Source organism: Rattus rattus, chromosome 8 (assembly GCF_011064425.1).
Source record: "Rattus rattus isolate New Zealand chromosome 8, Rrattus_CSIRO_v1, whole genome shotgun sequence".
Lineage (NCBI taxonomy): Eukaryota > Metazoa > Chordata > Mammalia > Rodentia > Muridae > Rattus > Rattus rattus.
In genome coordinates, this window is record NC_046161.1 from 94,771,827 (window position 1) to 94,787,550 (window position 15,724).

General features: G+C 49.0%; 2 protein-coding genes across 7 annotated transcripts in view; both read right to left on the reverse strand.

The window, feature by feature from the left end:
* Bfsp2 (beaded filament structural protein 2) overlaps nt 1–6,375 on the reverse strand; it is a 69,475-nt gene extending 63,100 nt beyond the window's left edge. The window contains exon 1 of the mRNA XM_032911510.1: nt 5,884–6,375. Coding sequence (XP_032767401.1) covers nt 5,884–6,375 — 492 coding nt within the window. The remainder of the gene's footprint in view (nt 1–5,883) is intronic.
* Nucleotides 6,376–10,611: 4,236 nt separating this feature from the next.
* The window catches only part of Tmem108 (transmembrane protein 108), a 280,807-nt gene continuing 275,694 nt past the window's right edge, over nt 10,612–15,724 (reverse strand). For all 6 annotated transcript variants that reach the window (XM_032910381.1, XM_032910386.1, XM_032910380.1 and 3 more), the window contains 2 exons: nt 14,642–14,796; nt 10,612–10,959 (listed from right to left, as the gene is read on the reverse strand). In XM_032910381.1, coding sequence (XP_032766272.1) covers nt 10,837–10,959; nt 14,642–14,796 — 278 coding nt within the window. In that variant the 3' untranslated portion in view covers nt 10,612–10,836. The remainder of the gene's footprint in view (nt 10,960–14,641; nt 14,797–15,724) is intronic.

The window sequence follows — 15,724 nt, forward strand, 5'->3', positions numbered from 1 at the left end:
TCCTCTGGGCTCTGTAAGGAAGCCTGATAAACTCACTAGTTCCCCACAGTTCACTTCTGTGGTGTCATTTGGCCCGTAGGAGGAGGGTAAGACATTACTTATGTCTCCTCCTGGGAAGACAATTTAGGAAGAGTTTCCTCTCATTAGCTAGATAAATAGCCAAGGTGCTAGTAAGAGACATGTCTGATGGCTTCGGTTTCCATGGCAAATGAACAATAATAAAATGTCACTTGCTGGTTAGCATTACTCGGAGCTGCCCCTGCCGGGGGTGAGGGGGTGGGGGAGGGACTTACCAGAAGATGATGAAGAGGAAGCTAATGAAGAGGAAATGTATGGTAGGACAAGATACCTAGAAAGGCCCTGGCTTGGAGGGACTGGCTGGAGGAAGTGGGGAGGAGGGAGGAGGGAGGGAGGACTCGGAGCTGAGCCAGGCTTGCCTGTCTAGGCAGTTAGTGTTCCGTTTGTCTTCTGTACCGTGTGTCTGCCTGTCCTGCCTAACTCCATGTCCCTCACTGCAGTGCAGTGTTTCCTCAAGACTTACGATTACTCAATGGCCGCTGGAATAAATAGATACATAAATAAATGAAATTTGAAATTGTTTTCCGGTAGCTGGTCAGTGGGGGGGAGGGCGCTCCTCTGCGGCTTTTTATTACCTCCCGCTAACAGCTGAAGTAACTTCTCATTTCTGCTGAATAATGCATCTGTGATCGCCAGGCTCGCTCGTTTAAAGCAGATAAATGAGTCTTTCTGTGCAGTTCCCCTGGCAGACAAGGATGAACGAGGTTTTATTTGCCTAAACGGAGTCCTCAGCTTCAGTGCCTCTGCCTCATCCCCCTGAGGGGGGACGCTGGTGACCCCGTGCCACTTTTCTGCCTGCCTCAGCCACTTCTCTCTCTAATCCTCCAGAAAGACTTACCACATTTCTCCTCCGCACTGTGCCAGCGCCTGGATTAAGTTTTAATTTAGTTTTTCTGGAGAGTGCGGCCCATTATCAGGTTCCTCCCACTGCTCTTAAATATGGATGTCGGCCTTTTGCTTTGAGAGGAAATCTTTGAGATGTGTCTTCTCCTATTATAGGACGGACCCACGGATACTTCTTTATTCTGTGAGGCCTAGTGGGCTCCTCTACTCTGACCTGGATCTAGAGTTCTAGTAAGCTATAAGATATATATATATATATATATATATATATATATATATATATATATATATATTTATATATTTATAAAATATACACACACACATATATATATATATATATATATATATATATATTTTTTTTTTTTTTGAGGCAGTATCTCTCTGTGGTCCTGGCTGTCCTGAAACTTGCTCTGTAGATCAGGCTGGTCTCAAACTTAAATCTGCCTGTCTCTGCCTCCCCAGTGTTGGGATTAAAGGCAAGTGTCACCACCACCTGGTGATAAAAGATTCTTTTTTTTCTTTTTCTGGTGTTGAGAATTAAACCCAGGGTCTTGCACATATTAGACTGGTGCTCTACACTGAGTCGACATTATAGAATTTGGATATTCCTTAAGTCTCCTCAGAGGCATTCTATTTTATGGCAGGATAAATGAAAATTTCATTCAGTTGTTGTTTATATATGCATATCACTTTTTGGTGAAATTCTATAACCTGTGACTTAATTAAATCTTATTGTTTCCTGTATAATTTTTACATTCAGCTCTGCATTTTCTAGACAGAACCAACATTTTTTTTCTCTTCCTAATTCTTAGTGTCTTTTCTAATTGCATAGGCCGCCACCTCTGACCAGTGTTACATTGTAGCAGATACAATCCTTATCCTTTCCCCAGTTCTATTCTCTACAGTAGCCTCTAGAGCATCCTCATTTTACCACGTCCAAGACCCCTGCAGGCATCGCCATTCTTATGAGAAACTGAGCTATGCAGACATCTTTGTTGAAGCCAGTTGAAGGCTGTGCAGGAGGCAAATTGCAGGGTCTGAGCTTGATCCTGGGACTGCTTGATTTCAAAGTCCCTGTCCTTGTACCACGCCCACTTTTCACGACATGGATCAGCTTGCTCATCATGAGCCTTATATTGTGAGGTGTCATAAGAGATTCAGGAGAGACTGAGAGAGAGGGATGTATGAAAGGGCTTGGGTGACAAAAGTTTGTCTCTTCTGTGCTTTCTTCTCGTCACTCTTCTCCTCAGGTACACTCCACATAGCAAAGCAAGAACCGTAGGAAACCAGAAGTTTCCCTTAGAAAGCAATTTATGACTACTTCTCAGTCACAACCTTGTGCCTCCTTCCCTCCACTGACCCACTGAAATCCTATTCCAATTTTATTCATCCCTGTCCCAACACATGCTTCTCTGTGTCACAGCGCTTCTAACTACACTGCAGTGTCCTACAGAGTTTAGCTGGCAGAGTCACTGCCTCATAGCCTGCCCTGACAAACTAGATTCTAGAAATCTAGATAAATGGCTCAATCTAGGTGTGGTATTATAAGTCTATAATCTTAACACTTGGGAGGCTGAGACAGGAGGATTGCTGCAAGTTCGAGGCTAGCCTGGGTTACAAAGTAATTGCCACTGTAGCCAGGACCCTGTATCAACAAATAAACAACACACACACACACACACACACACACACACACACACACACAAATGTGTACACATTAAACAAGAAAAGGAAATAAACAATGGAATTTCTTTCCCTCGGAAAATACAGTTAGGCATTTGTAGACTTTAAAACAGCTCAGAGTTCTGTCCTGCCCCTCTAGCCTTTCAGAGACAGTAGGATCAGTCTCTATGCTGACCCTCTTGCTCTTCTCACCCGGTGGGTGAGATTAGTTCTCTGTGTGGTTGTAACACCAGCCCCACAGCTTCCACAGCAAGAGAACTGGGACCTACAGGGCACCCCCAGGCCGCTAGCAGTTTCTCCAAACAGATGAAATTCCAGAGTATAGGCCGGCTTTCCCAGGAAGAGAAAACAGGTCCAGGACAAGCCCATTGAGAACCCCGATCCTCTGGCCTTTCAGCGATTTTGATTTCTGTTCGCCTTCTCCCTGTGGAGACCCCGGTATCCTTTCCCACATAAAGTTCTAGTGCTCCACGTCCCCATCCCTAGCCTGGGCAGTTTCTCCCTCCCCCTGCCTGGCTCGGCTCCCTCCTTGTGCAACGACATTCACTACACAGGATGCTCCTCTGCTGGTTTATCTGCAGCTGTGCAACAGGAGGTCTCTCCGTGCGAGCTCGTGTTTGAGGACAAAAGGATCTGATGCAGCATCGAACAGAGCCAGTTATTGGCATCGTCCACGTGATAGGAAGTCAGGAGCACAGTGCAGGGAAGCACAGGGCCACCTCCTGGTGGACCAGGAGCCGGCAGGGTCCTCTTTGATCTCAGAGGCCACCACCTGGGAATTTCTCCACTTCTTTTCACTGCTTAGGGAGAAAGGGCCTGGGTGGTTTTGAGAACGGGGAGGAGGAAGGGGAAGTGTCTGTTCATATCTAGTAGTTCACTGGTAAATGCTTTAGAGAAAAATGGCTGTCATTCTGGATTTGACCACTAGGGGCAGAAGCTGGAGTTGCGATGGCTGTTCTTCATGGTGGTTCTGTTGAGGTGTTTTATAGCTCTCAAGTCTATAGGCTATAGAGCTGCTGGATTATGTAGACATTGTTAAATCCAGGTCATAGATGAGAAACTGAGGCTCACACATTGCAGAAGTTTCTGTGGCCAGTCCCGATATCCGCACGTTCGGCTTCTAGAGCCACTTTCGATATCTGCTTACTCAACTTTGTAGCTGAACTCTCTAACCTGGACATTGAGATGCCTGGTGCCTCCTGGTACATGTATGTGCATGGCATCTGAGTATCATGTTGTCCAGCAGATGCTGCTGAGATGGAATATACAGCATGTTCTAGGGGTTAGTGTGCCACACATATTTGAATTCAAGATAGCCGTGGGGACTCCCAGAGGAGTGGCTGCCTCTTGTACAGGCTGTAAAGCCCTGAAGGTTTGAGGCTCTCCCTCACAACTCAGAGGAGTGTGGACAGAACAGCTGCACTGGCCAGAAGGACAGTATTGTATTCCCTTCTCAATGGGCTGCTGAGAACAGTGAAGGAGAAGCATCACGGGTTGAAATGGGGGCCTCCTTGTGTGCCTCTGTTGGCATCACCCAACCACACATAAGGCCATTCGTTGACCTCCTCTCAGTCTACATATCTGACTCCAGGGAGCAAATGGGACTTGGCTACTTCTGGAATAGAGACTGATTTAGTTCACAGTCATCCCAAGGCCAACATTCAGGGAAGAAGGCAGAGCCAGCTACACCCAGAGCTGAGATGGACAATGCCTGGGGGGGGGGTGTCTAGTCTTCAAACCAGAGCTTGCAGGCACAATTGGTAGATGAACTTAGAGTTCTATGGAAATTATTTCAGGGAACAAAAAAGCAACTCTGACCAGGTGACAGGGAAAGGAGGCCGCCACACCCCAGCAAGATGACTGTTGGCTGTAGGTGGTGATCTGAAGGAACAAAATCCGGGTAGAACAAAGTGTCAAGTGCTCAGTCTCAATGGCCACATCCCAAGGACTCTGTTGCCACGGATGGTGCGGTGTAGCAATTTTTGGAATGGAAGGGGAGGGAGGAGGGTGGATCCTAAGATCCAGGAAGTTTGAGGAAACTTAGAAGGCTTAGAGCCTTGTAAGAGTCACACCCTCCCCCATTATATATGCAATAAACCCTTGTGGGGAGGGGAGGCTCTTCTGAAGAGCTACCTGCAAATTGGGCAGAGAGCTCTTGGGGTATAGCTTTCATGAGTGTCACCCGAGCGCTTTTCAGGGGTGCAGTCTCCTTTGATTCAATCATACTCAACTTTGGTAAGTAACCCCGATAAACTCATTGGTACTAAGCTAGACTTGGGTAAAATATTTGATTGTTGGTAGTGTCCTGCCTGGGGCAAAATGCTTTTGTCCATGTCTGCCCAGGAGAAGCCACATAACCATCCTCCAGAAGGGTCTGTCTGAATCAGAACTGTTGTGCTGGTATTTGTGTATTGATCTCATACTGAAATAATCTTTTTCCTTATTGAGTCAAACAAAATATTAACACCAACTTCACTTGTTTATACACACACACACCCCATAGGTAATAGGAAATTGAAAATTACTTGTATGGTCCATATTCCCACTGATCCCATATACTTATTTTATCTGGATATAGGAGCCCCCCCCATTTATTTAGTCATCATTTAAAATAGCACATCCATCCAGTGGTATCGGGTTCTATGAAGGCTTGAAACCCTTTACACTAACAGTGACGGAGGCAGTCCCAGATAATAGGACAAGTGCAACGTTGAGGAAGGAAAATCCAGGGTCATATAATCTGCTGCATCTCCATTATAGTGGTTCTCAACCTTCCTAATGCCGGGACCCTTTAATACAGTAATTCCTCATGTCGTGGTGGCCCCCAGCCATAAAATTATTTTGTTGCTACTTCACAACTGTGATCTCGCTACTGTTATGAATCAGAACAGAAACATCTGATATGCAGGATATCTGCATGTGACCCCTAAAGGGGCTGTGACCCACAGGTTAAGAATCGCTGCTCTATTTGCTTATGGCCTGGGACCTTGTACACAACTTGGGTTTCTCATCTGAAAAATATACACAGTGGGAGATTGGTTGCAGAACGTTGTTGGGGTGTTTTTGGTGTGCGTCGGGTGTACATTATTATGCCTGGGTGGTCCTGGCTCCTGGTCAGCCTCAGTGAATGGCAACTCACCGGTATTAATCTTAGACCACCAGCAGCTTTGGTATGCAAGTGGTCAGCTTCCCTGGCCTCTGATTCTGCGCCATCTTCACTGCCTTCACCATCCCCTCTCAGACCTCTAGCAAACCTCCAGGCACAGCTGGAGGACTTACCTGCTGGTAGCTGCTGGCCCAGGAGGCACGGAGGGCATCCCAGCCTCCGGAGCGCTTGGCCTTGCTCTCTAGGTGAGCCCGTAGTTGTGTTTCCAGCTCCTGGCTGACTTGTTCCAGAGCGTGCACCTTGGTCATATACTCCACTAGGCAGCCCCCCAGGTCCTCAGCAGTGGCGTGATTCCTTTCTGGGCCTGGAGCAGGTGCAGTGGCAAGGCCTGAACTCCGCAGGCCCTGCAGGAAGACACTGCTGATGCCCAGGGCGCGGCGGGTCACTCGGGCACCGAGGCCACCTATGCCACCACTGGGTGCTACTCCTACATAGACCCCAGGGGCACGGACAAGGCTACCTACAGCACTGGTCCTGGATGCTGGGGGGCTATCCAGGGAGGAAGGAGATCGTGTTCCCCTAAGGGATGACACCCTGTGCCTTTGCAGGGGGATGTTGGCGTTGGTTCCCGAGGGCAAGTCCATTGCTACTCTCCTCTCGCTCATTCTCTCTGCCTCTGTGGTGCCTGGCAGGTTCACACGGTCCAGTGGCTTTTGGTTGCCGCCCCAGCATCCCCATGGCCTGGTCACGGGCCTCTCTGGAAGCTCCCCTGTCCCCGCGCTCTTTGTCTACTGCCTTCCACGAGTTTCTGGCATTCATTGAGCTGGAAGAGAACCGCCCTACCAGCCTGTGAGAGGCACACAGGCATTCTCTGTTGTTGGGTCAGGTGCCCAGACATCGAGACTTTTCTGGGGTTGGGGGTAGAGCAGTGCTGCCTGTGGGAATGGGTCATCTAGGTTTGCCTATTTCTTTTTAGATAGTGTCTCTATCATAGGTGGGCCTCAAAATCCTTATGTAGCCAGGAAGACTTTAAACTTTTGATCCTTCTGCCTCCAATTCCCGTGACAGAATCGGGCCTCATGCATACTCTCTGAACCTCAGTCTTTGGCCTTGATGAGTATGTTACTACCCCAGAGAGGTCAGGTGGGCAACAAGCTGTCCCTATTTCACTGGTGAGGAATCGGGCTTCAGAACCTTAGAAGACAAGCCTTCTGATCTCCAGACCTCACACTACAAGCTGAGACTCCATGCAAGAGCCCCAGGGTGGTTTACAGGACTGGCCTTATCCCTTTATGTATGCATGAGCCAGCCCAGCCACGGAGGAAGGCAGCCCCAGAGGCCCAAGGAAAGCGAAGCAAGCCTGCTCATGCTTGCTCCCTTCGGGTCTGGCAGCTGTTCCAGGCCCCTTTCAGCTCCGTTCTTCCCTCCCCGCCATGTCTGCCCTCTGACACTGTGCTTGTCAGCTGCTGGCTGTTGGCCTTGTTTCTCGTCCTCTCGACCTTGTTGTACATGCTGCCTGATTGCTAACTCTGACACAGCAGACGCTCGGGAGTGAGTTTAGGACCTGAGCTGCTTGCTGGGCAGCTGTTGGCTCTGGTTTCCCTTTCACCTCTGTCTCACCCTTTAATAAGACCAAGAAGGGGAAACAGCAAAGGGGTTTCCTATCCAAGTTAGGGTTTCCTCAGCACCCAAGGTTTTTTATCTTATTTTTATGTACATTGGTGATTTAACCACATGCATATATGTGCGAGGGTGTCAGATCCCCTGGAACGGGAGTGACAGAGTTGTGAGCAGGCATCCCAGGTTTTACTCCTTATCTTTGGCATCCTCCCAGTCACACTGTCAATGGTTAGATGCCAGTCACTTCTCGGGGTAGAATTGTCCCTCCAGCCTGAGCAGGACATGGTCCTAAAAAGCCATGTGCCAGGTGAGGTTTTAGTGTATTGAAACCATACACCCCAGGTCCAGAGATGGACCGTGGACTCCTTGGTCCTGTAATGGGAGGGTTGATGAGGGTTGACCCCAGGCAAGAGACAGGGACAGAAATCAATTTCTGGTAGGTACCAAGGATACTCAATTCTGAGCACAATTCCATTCTCTGATTTTTTTTCAATTCAACTTTAGAACTGGGAAAATATAGCACCGACATGCCCTGCTGTTTGGGGTGCATCATGTGCAATTTCAGAAGTGTTAGTTCATAGATGCAATATTTCCCTTTGTGATAAGAGATCCTGGGGTCCTTGTCCAGAATGTAGAGAGCTGAGGTCTCTTTAATCCAGGGGTGTATAAGGCTGTCTCTAGCAGCTACCACTCACCAGGGTCACGTGGGCTGCTCATCTGCTAGAACTTTCTGTGTTTTATTCCCTAGTCTTCACGAAAATTGCAACCTCTTTCCTCCTTCTGTTTAGTAGGATGTAAGACAATGTAAGAGGGACCTTGTTAGTTTTGTCTTGTGGGAGGTCACAGATCAGCTTTTTTACGCCATCCTCAGAGGCTATCTACTTATTGTCTGAGACAGGGTCTCCTGTTGGTCTGGGACTCACCAATTAGGATAGACTTGCAGGCCAGTGAACCCCAATGATCTGGCTCTGTCTACCCAGTGCCTACCCAGTGCTAGAAACCTGTGTCACCACACCCAGATTTTGTACCTGGGTTCTGGGGATCGGACTTGGATCCTCATGACTGTAAGGTACTTTACTGAGGTACCTCCCTACCTCTCGGGAGACACAAGATTAAATATCAGTGTTTATCTGGTTAACAAATTAAGGAGCCAACTGAACCAAGTAAAGGCCAGTAGCTTATGCACTGTACCTTACATAGATGTAGCAGTCTTCCTATGAATACCACCTCTGCAGCTCCCATGATGCACTGGGGACTGGGTTATGGTAACAGCCTCCTAATCCAGGTGGTATTACTGGGCTCCATGGAGATGCATTTTAGTCAGTTCCTGAATGTCTTGTCTGAGGCCAAATGCAGGGTTCAAGCTACTGACTATAAAGGTACCACGTGCATTTAGGCACTGTTACTGCCCAGGGAACGGTAGATCAGTGGTTTTAGACACTCTCAGACCCAAAGACATTGACTTTAAGGCTACCCAGTCCTCTGGAGATGGGAGGAGGCAAAGGAGACACCTGGATGGACAACAATGTTGCGAAGACTTGAAGAGAGCAGACTCTTCTTTGGGAAACCCACCCTCTTATTCTAAAAGACCAGTTTTACCAAATATCTTGCCAACCTTGTTTTCTCGTCACACTGTAGAGATCAGTACAATGTTCAATTAAATAAGTATACACGGAGACAAGATAGTTACAGATACCACTGAAGGGGGACTTAAAGGCTATTTCTTTTAAAATGAAAAGAATGCAAACTGTGTTAGCGACTTGATCCTCTGGGTAATAAAATAAGTTTATTTATATATACATGGTAGCTGAATTCTGTGGATACGGAAAATAAGTCATACATCCACAAATGTATATATATATAACATATGTATCTGTGATGACATATATTATATATAAATTTTACTTTACAAACATGTTTTTCTCAATACATACTCACACACATTGGCATATTCAATGCAGTAGCTAACAGAAATATCATGATAAGGTTAAGGTCAGACAGCAACATGGTAGAGAGCAAGATCTCAGCACAACATTTAACCTGCTTCTTTGTGGGTTGAAGTCTTTGAAGAGAGACAAGCAGACTCGTGTTAGGTAAGTCCATAGAACATGAGAACACACATGAGTTTTGAAGGCCGTTGTTCTTTTGGAAAGGGGGGATGGGAGAAGAGAGGCAGTTATGATAAAGAAGACCACAGCAACAACACAGACATCGAATCAACAGTCAGATTCAAGCTCCAATCTGATAATAAGAACATCTATATTCAAAATATACTATCAAACTATTTTTCTTTTAGAGAAGGGGAGAGGGGTTGAAGTTAAATCCCTAGCCATGGTGGGTTAGGAAAGTAACAGAGAAAAGCGATTGGCCCCAGAAAGCCCCTCTTGGGGTTCTGAGAGTCTGTTCCTTGTTGGCCAAACTGGGTACAGTGTGGGCTGGGAGGGCAGCTGGACCTGGACCCAGGGGAACAAGAGAGGGGAGGCAGGGGACAATGAAAGAGGATGGCATGGCGAGTTTGTGGGCAGGTCTGCCGTGCTTCTGCCTGGAGACAGAGGGGCACTTCTTTCAAGTGATTCATTTGGCAATCTCTTTCTTTAAAGATTTAATGGGGGGAGGTTAAAAAAAATAGTTCTACACCACAAGGCTTTCTAGATAAACCTGTTTCTCAGGGGCACAAAATCATTGCCTTTGGAGAAAGCAGTAGAGAATCCCAACAAACACCGGACCCCTGAACAGGGAAGGGCAAGTAGGAGCTGCACAGCCCCTAGGCTGAGATCTGCGTCTGTCCTCTAGGAAGGGAGGGAAAGCATGGGGTCCGCGGCAGGTGCGGTGCTGGAAGGGATGCTGAGAAGGGTTTCTAGGGACCACTTTTCTGCCAGACAAAGGCAGCAGTCCTGTCTCTTCTAGCATGGTGGGAGCATCTGTGGGGGTCAGGAAAGGGGGCTGGGGCCTCCCGATGGCTTTCACCGAACCTGTCAAACTCGACATTCAGTGCCGGTAGAGTGAGGCTCCAGGCTGACAAGACAGTTTTGTATACTTGCCTGAGTCTTCTGCCCTGGTGCCCCAGTTCCCACCACTAGGGGGAAAAAATACAAAAAGACAGGGCTGGTGGGCACACTGAGTCAAGGGAACCAGAGCACCAAGACCACACAGATGGCCACTCATTTGGCCACACTAACGTTCAGCTTCCTCGGGAGACTGGTCTCTTTCCTCACCTGCCCAGGGCTCCTGGAACCTCTCCATGCCCAGAACAGTTAACAAGAAGCAATTGGTGCAGCCGCTTTGCTTAGAAATACCTTTATTTTATAAAGCCATGGGGTCGTTCTGTAAATTTTTTTTTTTAAACCACACTTGTAAAAAAGATGTTGACAATTCTTAAGAAAAAAAGCTGAAAATGTCTCTTATTAAGTCGGGGTTACACAAAGGTTATATTTATAATATATATATTTGTATATTTATAATTTTAGGGACAAAAATAGGGAGTGGCAAAGCGGAGGCTGCTGCATCTAGATCTCAGAAACTTGGTCGTTTCCCATGAACAGTGTTTCCTGGCAGAAGGGGTTCACGAGGACCATCCCAGTGTCTCGGTAGTCGCCATTGGCTGGGGAGCGGGGCTCTGAGAGCTGGTCCTGGGGAGAGAGGGAGGAAGCTGGTGTGAGCTGGGGATGGAGTTGAGGGGTGGCTGCTCTTTAAGAAATGCACAGGGATAGCTGGGTGTGGTGGTGAGCACATAACCCCAACAGTCAGGAGGATGGAAAGTTCAAGGCTGGCCTGGGCTATTCAGTGAGAGATTACCTCAACAAATCAAGCAACCAAGCACACAAGCATACCCCCCCTACACACACTACAAACATCACACATACCACACACACTATACACACCACACAGAAATATCACATCTCCCCATACCTCCTCCCACTATACAGCCCAGGCCTAACCCCCATAGACACACACACACACACACACACACACACACCCACACACACACACCCCTACCCCTAACTGCCTTAGTGTGCAACAGTTAATATCCTTGGACTCCGCACTCAGCTTCCTGTCTCTTCCTCAGACGCCAGGGCAAATCTGAGGCCTTTCCTTTCCAAATACACCCATAGGCACCACCTATCCCATAACCACTTCTCAGAGTCTGACAGGCCTACAGGCCTTCAGAGCCAGTCTATCCTCATCTTAAGGGCCCCAGGCCCTAGAGTCTAGTGAGAGCCATTCCCCCATTTCTTGTAGCAACACAAGCATCTTATGTGGACTGCAGTAAGGTATATGTTTAGTGAAACAGCACCCCAAAACCTCAGCCTGTCTGCTGAGCCCCGAGGTGGAAAAGGCTTTAGACAGGTACCCCAGGCTGCTCAGAGGGGAGTTGGAGTTTGACAGGGTTTCCGTCTCAGTTACCAGGGGCTGCAAGCAGGTGTGGGCTAATAATGGCCCTTTTCAGATCCAGGTATTAATTGAGTGAAAAGACAGAAGAGCCAAAAGCCTGACTGGATGCCAAATAACCACCGTCTTAAAGCTTCCAGGTTGTCTCTGAAGCCAGTGAACTCGACGCTGTGACACACCTGTGTGTGCAGGCCTGGGCCAGACTTCCTCAGAGGCCGCTTCATTCTCAGAAGCCACAATTCATTCTCTGGAGTTTATTTTTAAACAAAACAGACAAAGGGCAGTTCCTGAGAAGGAAGGGCTGGCTGCTTTATGGGCAGTCAGGGAAGAAGAGGAAACTGCCTAGTCGATAAAATGTCTTCAGGAGACAGGCATTTCCCCCAAGGGCTGTCTCTGGCCAAATCTCATCAGGCACCCGGGTGCGTGTGAGCCTGACCCCTCTAACTATGGAGAAGAGACAGAAATCTTCCCTGAGAGCTGTGAGGGGTTTGGGGCTTGAAATCTGGCCTGTGTTGCTTCCCACTTTTAATGGGGGCAAGCATGCAGTGGTGAGCCTGGGGTGTGTATGAAGCACTGCATGAATTAAAAAGGTATTTAGGCAACAACAAAACGATGGAGGTAGGAGGAGGAGAGGGAGGGAGGCAAAGGAAACAAAAAAAAATAGGAAAGTGTCCAGGTACCCTTGGGCACTGTGATCTGCCACCCTTATCACGGACAGTAAGGGAGCAGGGCAATGTCTGTGGAAGCTTCTGGGTGGGTAGGTGCTGTCCGAGGAAGCAGAATGTAGGAGAACAGGATCATCCTGTGGGCAGTCTATAGGGCATGTGTGTCCCGGCGGTTTCCATCCTGCTTCTGAGCTGCCTACATTCTGACCTCACAGCACAGGGTCCGAGCATTGCAACAGATGACAGTCCTTAGTGTAAGGACAGCAGAGCCAAGGGAGTAGACTGGCAGTGGGCACTGACTGAAGCCAAAGCAGGCTGGCTTTCTGCCGTGCGTGGCTTTCGTGGTGCCTTCTGTTCTTGAGACTGTGGCCAGGTGGCCCTTCTCACCAGAGCCCCATGGCCTGGTGCTGACTGCAGAACAGGGCACCCCCACCCCCGACCTCCATGATTCTACATGGAGAATGCCACGGTGCACTGCAGCCTGTTTTTGGGCTCAGCTCTTTAGTGTTTGTGTCCCCACTTATAGAGAAAATATAAGACATTTATGCTCACCACCCAGATTCAAGCCTTTCTTGGGTTTTTCACGTCACTATAAGAAAAATATGTGTTGGTTTCCCCATTAGTGAAACCTTCATGAAGCCTGTGTTGCTACCTGCCCTTTGGCTATTCCCCTTTGCTGAGTGGCTATTGTGTGGCAGGCTCTGAACTAGGGGGGGTGAGTCATGGCACCTTTAGTACTGGTTCGTTCGTCTACTCCATGTGTGCTGCTGAGTGCTGTGGGCCAGGCCAGACACAGCTCTAGATACGTGGAATTGAGAAGTGAATTCATACAAGGCCCTTGCCCTCCGTCAAGGACAGCAGCAGGCTGCAGGGCCCGGGATGGACGAGGAGGGTATGGCTCTAATGGGTTTAGGGCAGTCCAGGAAGGGCTCCTTCCAGAGACCTGCAGGAAGTGATGGTTTAAGCCTTAGGGGGAGAGGTCCAGTTAAACTTAAGAGCGAAGCTCTTGTGGGTGATGGGCTTTCTGTGCAGAGCAAAGAGCCCAGAGCAGCTGGAGGAGAGTGGGGGATGTCAGGGGACTGTGAGTCCAGCTCATGAAGGGACCAGAAAGAGGGCTCGTGTGTGTGTGTGTGTGTGTGTGTGTGTGTGTGTGTGTGTGTGCGCGCGTGTGTGCGTGCGTGTGTGTGATGCAGTCCAGCTGTGTTGTGTGAGAAGTCAACCTCAGGTGTTGTTCCTTAGGCATCAGCTTGAACTGAGAGTAGGGACAGCATGCGGGTGGTCCAAGTGGGGAGAGCATGATGCGGAGTTAACGTCGGGCTGGTGGTCACAGGGTAAATACCAGGATAGGAAAGTGGAGGGTGCTGAGATGCTACGGCAGGAGAGCCACAGTCAACCAAAGCAGCATGCTGAAAGTGGGTCAAGAGTTGTGAGCTGGGAGAGAGAAGACTGAGAGGGAGACCTGTGAGGGGACGTCATGGAGGAAGGAAATATGGATCGTGAATGGATGGAGTTTGCCAAATGAGGAAGAAAGAGGCAGGCATCATGTGAGGCCAGAGAGCTGGCTAGTGTGGGGGTTGGGAGGGGCAGGTCTCCCTCAGAGGTCACCTCAAAACTTTAAGGGAGTGGACAAGGGAACAACATAACCGCATTCACGGTCATCAAAGCTCATCCTAGATGCTCTGAAAATGGAGGCACAGGGAGGGCAGGATCATGACAGCTCAGCTGCCCCTCACCTCTCCTGGGCCATCTCCCCCCTTTGGACCATTTGTCTTCCTTTGTTGGGGATACCAGTGAAGCCCAGTAATCCCTGTGCTCTTAGGAGGCTTTCTCCCTTGGGACCACAGTACTTCACCTATTACTATTCTTTTTTTTTGGAGCTGGGGACCGAACCCAGGGCCTTGCGCTTCCTAGGCAAGCGCTCTACCACTGAGCTAAATCCCCAACCCCCTATTACTATTCTTAATTTGGTTGCTTCGTCTCCCAGCCACAGCTCAGAACTGGCAGTCCCCTGAGAGCAAGTTTTCATCTTCAGTCCCCAGAGATGCTTGATAAACATTTGTGATTTATTCCCGGATTGGAGACCTGAGAACAGCTCTCCCTGACTCCAGTGTGCAGAAGGCACCTGGGGGGTAGGGTGGGGCTCTTCTCAGAACCAGACCCCAAGCTCAGTAGGAATGGGGCTGGGGTAGGGGAGGAACCCTTCAGGGCTGAGCAGGTACTCTGTGGAGAGTGGATGTGGAGGTGTGGGTCCCCGTACCTCTGAGGTCTCTAGGGACTGGATCTCCCTCGGGAGCTCCACTGCATGTCTGTTGAAGTAGTCCATGGTGATGGCGTTGTTCCAGTAGCTCAGGTTGTTCTCAGGGTTGGCCGTCTTCTTCTTCCTTCTCATACAGCACACTGTCAACAGGACGGCTGTGGAGAGAGTCCCAGTCAGAGAGAAGCAGAGGGAGGAGACCTTGGTGTCAGTGGGGTGCCGAGGACATACTGCTCCCAGCCTCTTTGTTCATTTTAAAAAACAGACTCACATACCCTGGGCTAGCTTCACACTCACTATATAATCGGGGACAGCCTTGAATTTCTGATCCTATTAACCCCAGCTTCTGAGTCCTGGGATCACAGGTCCATGTCACCACTCCTCTACATGCTGGGGACTGAAACCAGGGCTTTGTGCATGTAAGATAAGCGCTCCAGTAACTGAGACCCCCTCCCCTCTAGTTTTTTGTTAACCAAGACCTTTATTTCGAGTACCTACGACGTACAAGAAAACCTGCTATTGCTTTTCCTAAGGGTCTATCCTTCCACGATTCGCAGAAGAGGTCAGACGATACGATACATAGGTAAGAAACCCGGGAGGTGCCAAGAGGAATGGCTATCTAGTGAGAGATGGTGAAGGGACATGAGAGAGGCCACTTCAGTCACGGTGCTGGCCTCATGGCAAGGCAGCTGGCATCCAGGGGAGGAGACAGCCCCAGGCAGTGCAGGATTGGAGAACAGTAATGCAAAGGACCAAAGTGTGGACAGCCCAGGTGTGTGTGAGAAAAGAAAGTGCAGTGTGGCAGGGAGTGTGTGGGCAGGAAGGAGGGGAAGTGTGGGCAGGAAGGAGGGGAAGTGTGTGGGGAGGAAGGAGGGGATGCCAGGCAGTGTTGATTGTATGCCCCAGGGGCCTGAGGGAAGGGAGGCTGCATGTGACTTGGTGGCATTTGTGGTTGCTGCACTGCTGTGCCTTTAGAATACCAAGAGAGGGCTTTGCTCATCTGCTGAGAGGGTTCCCCAGAGCCTGGAAGCAAAGACCAACATGTGCGCTCAGAGACTCAGACTCCCAAAGGTCTCTGCTGAGGCA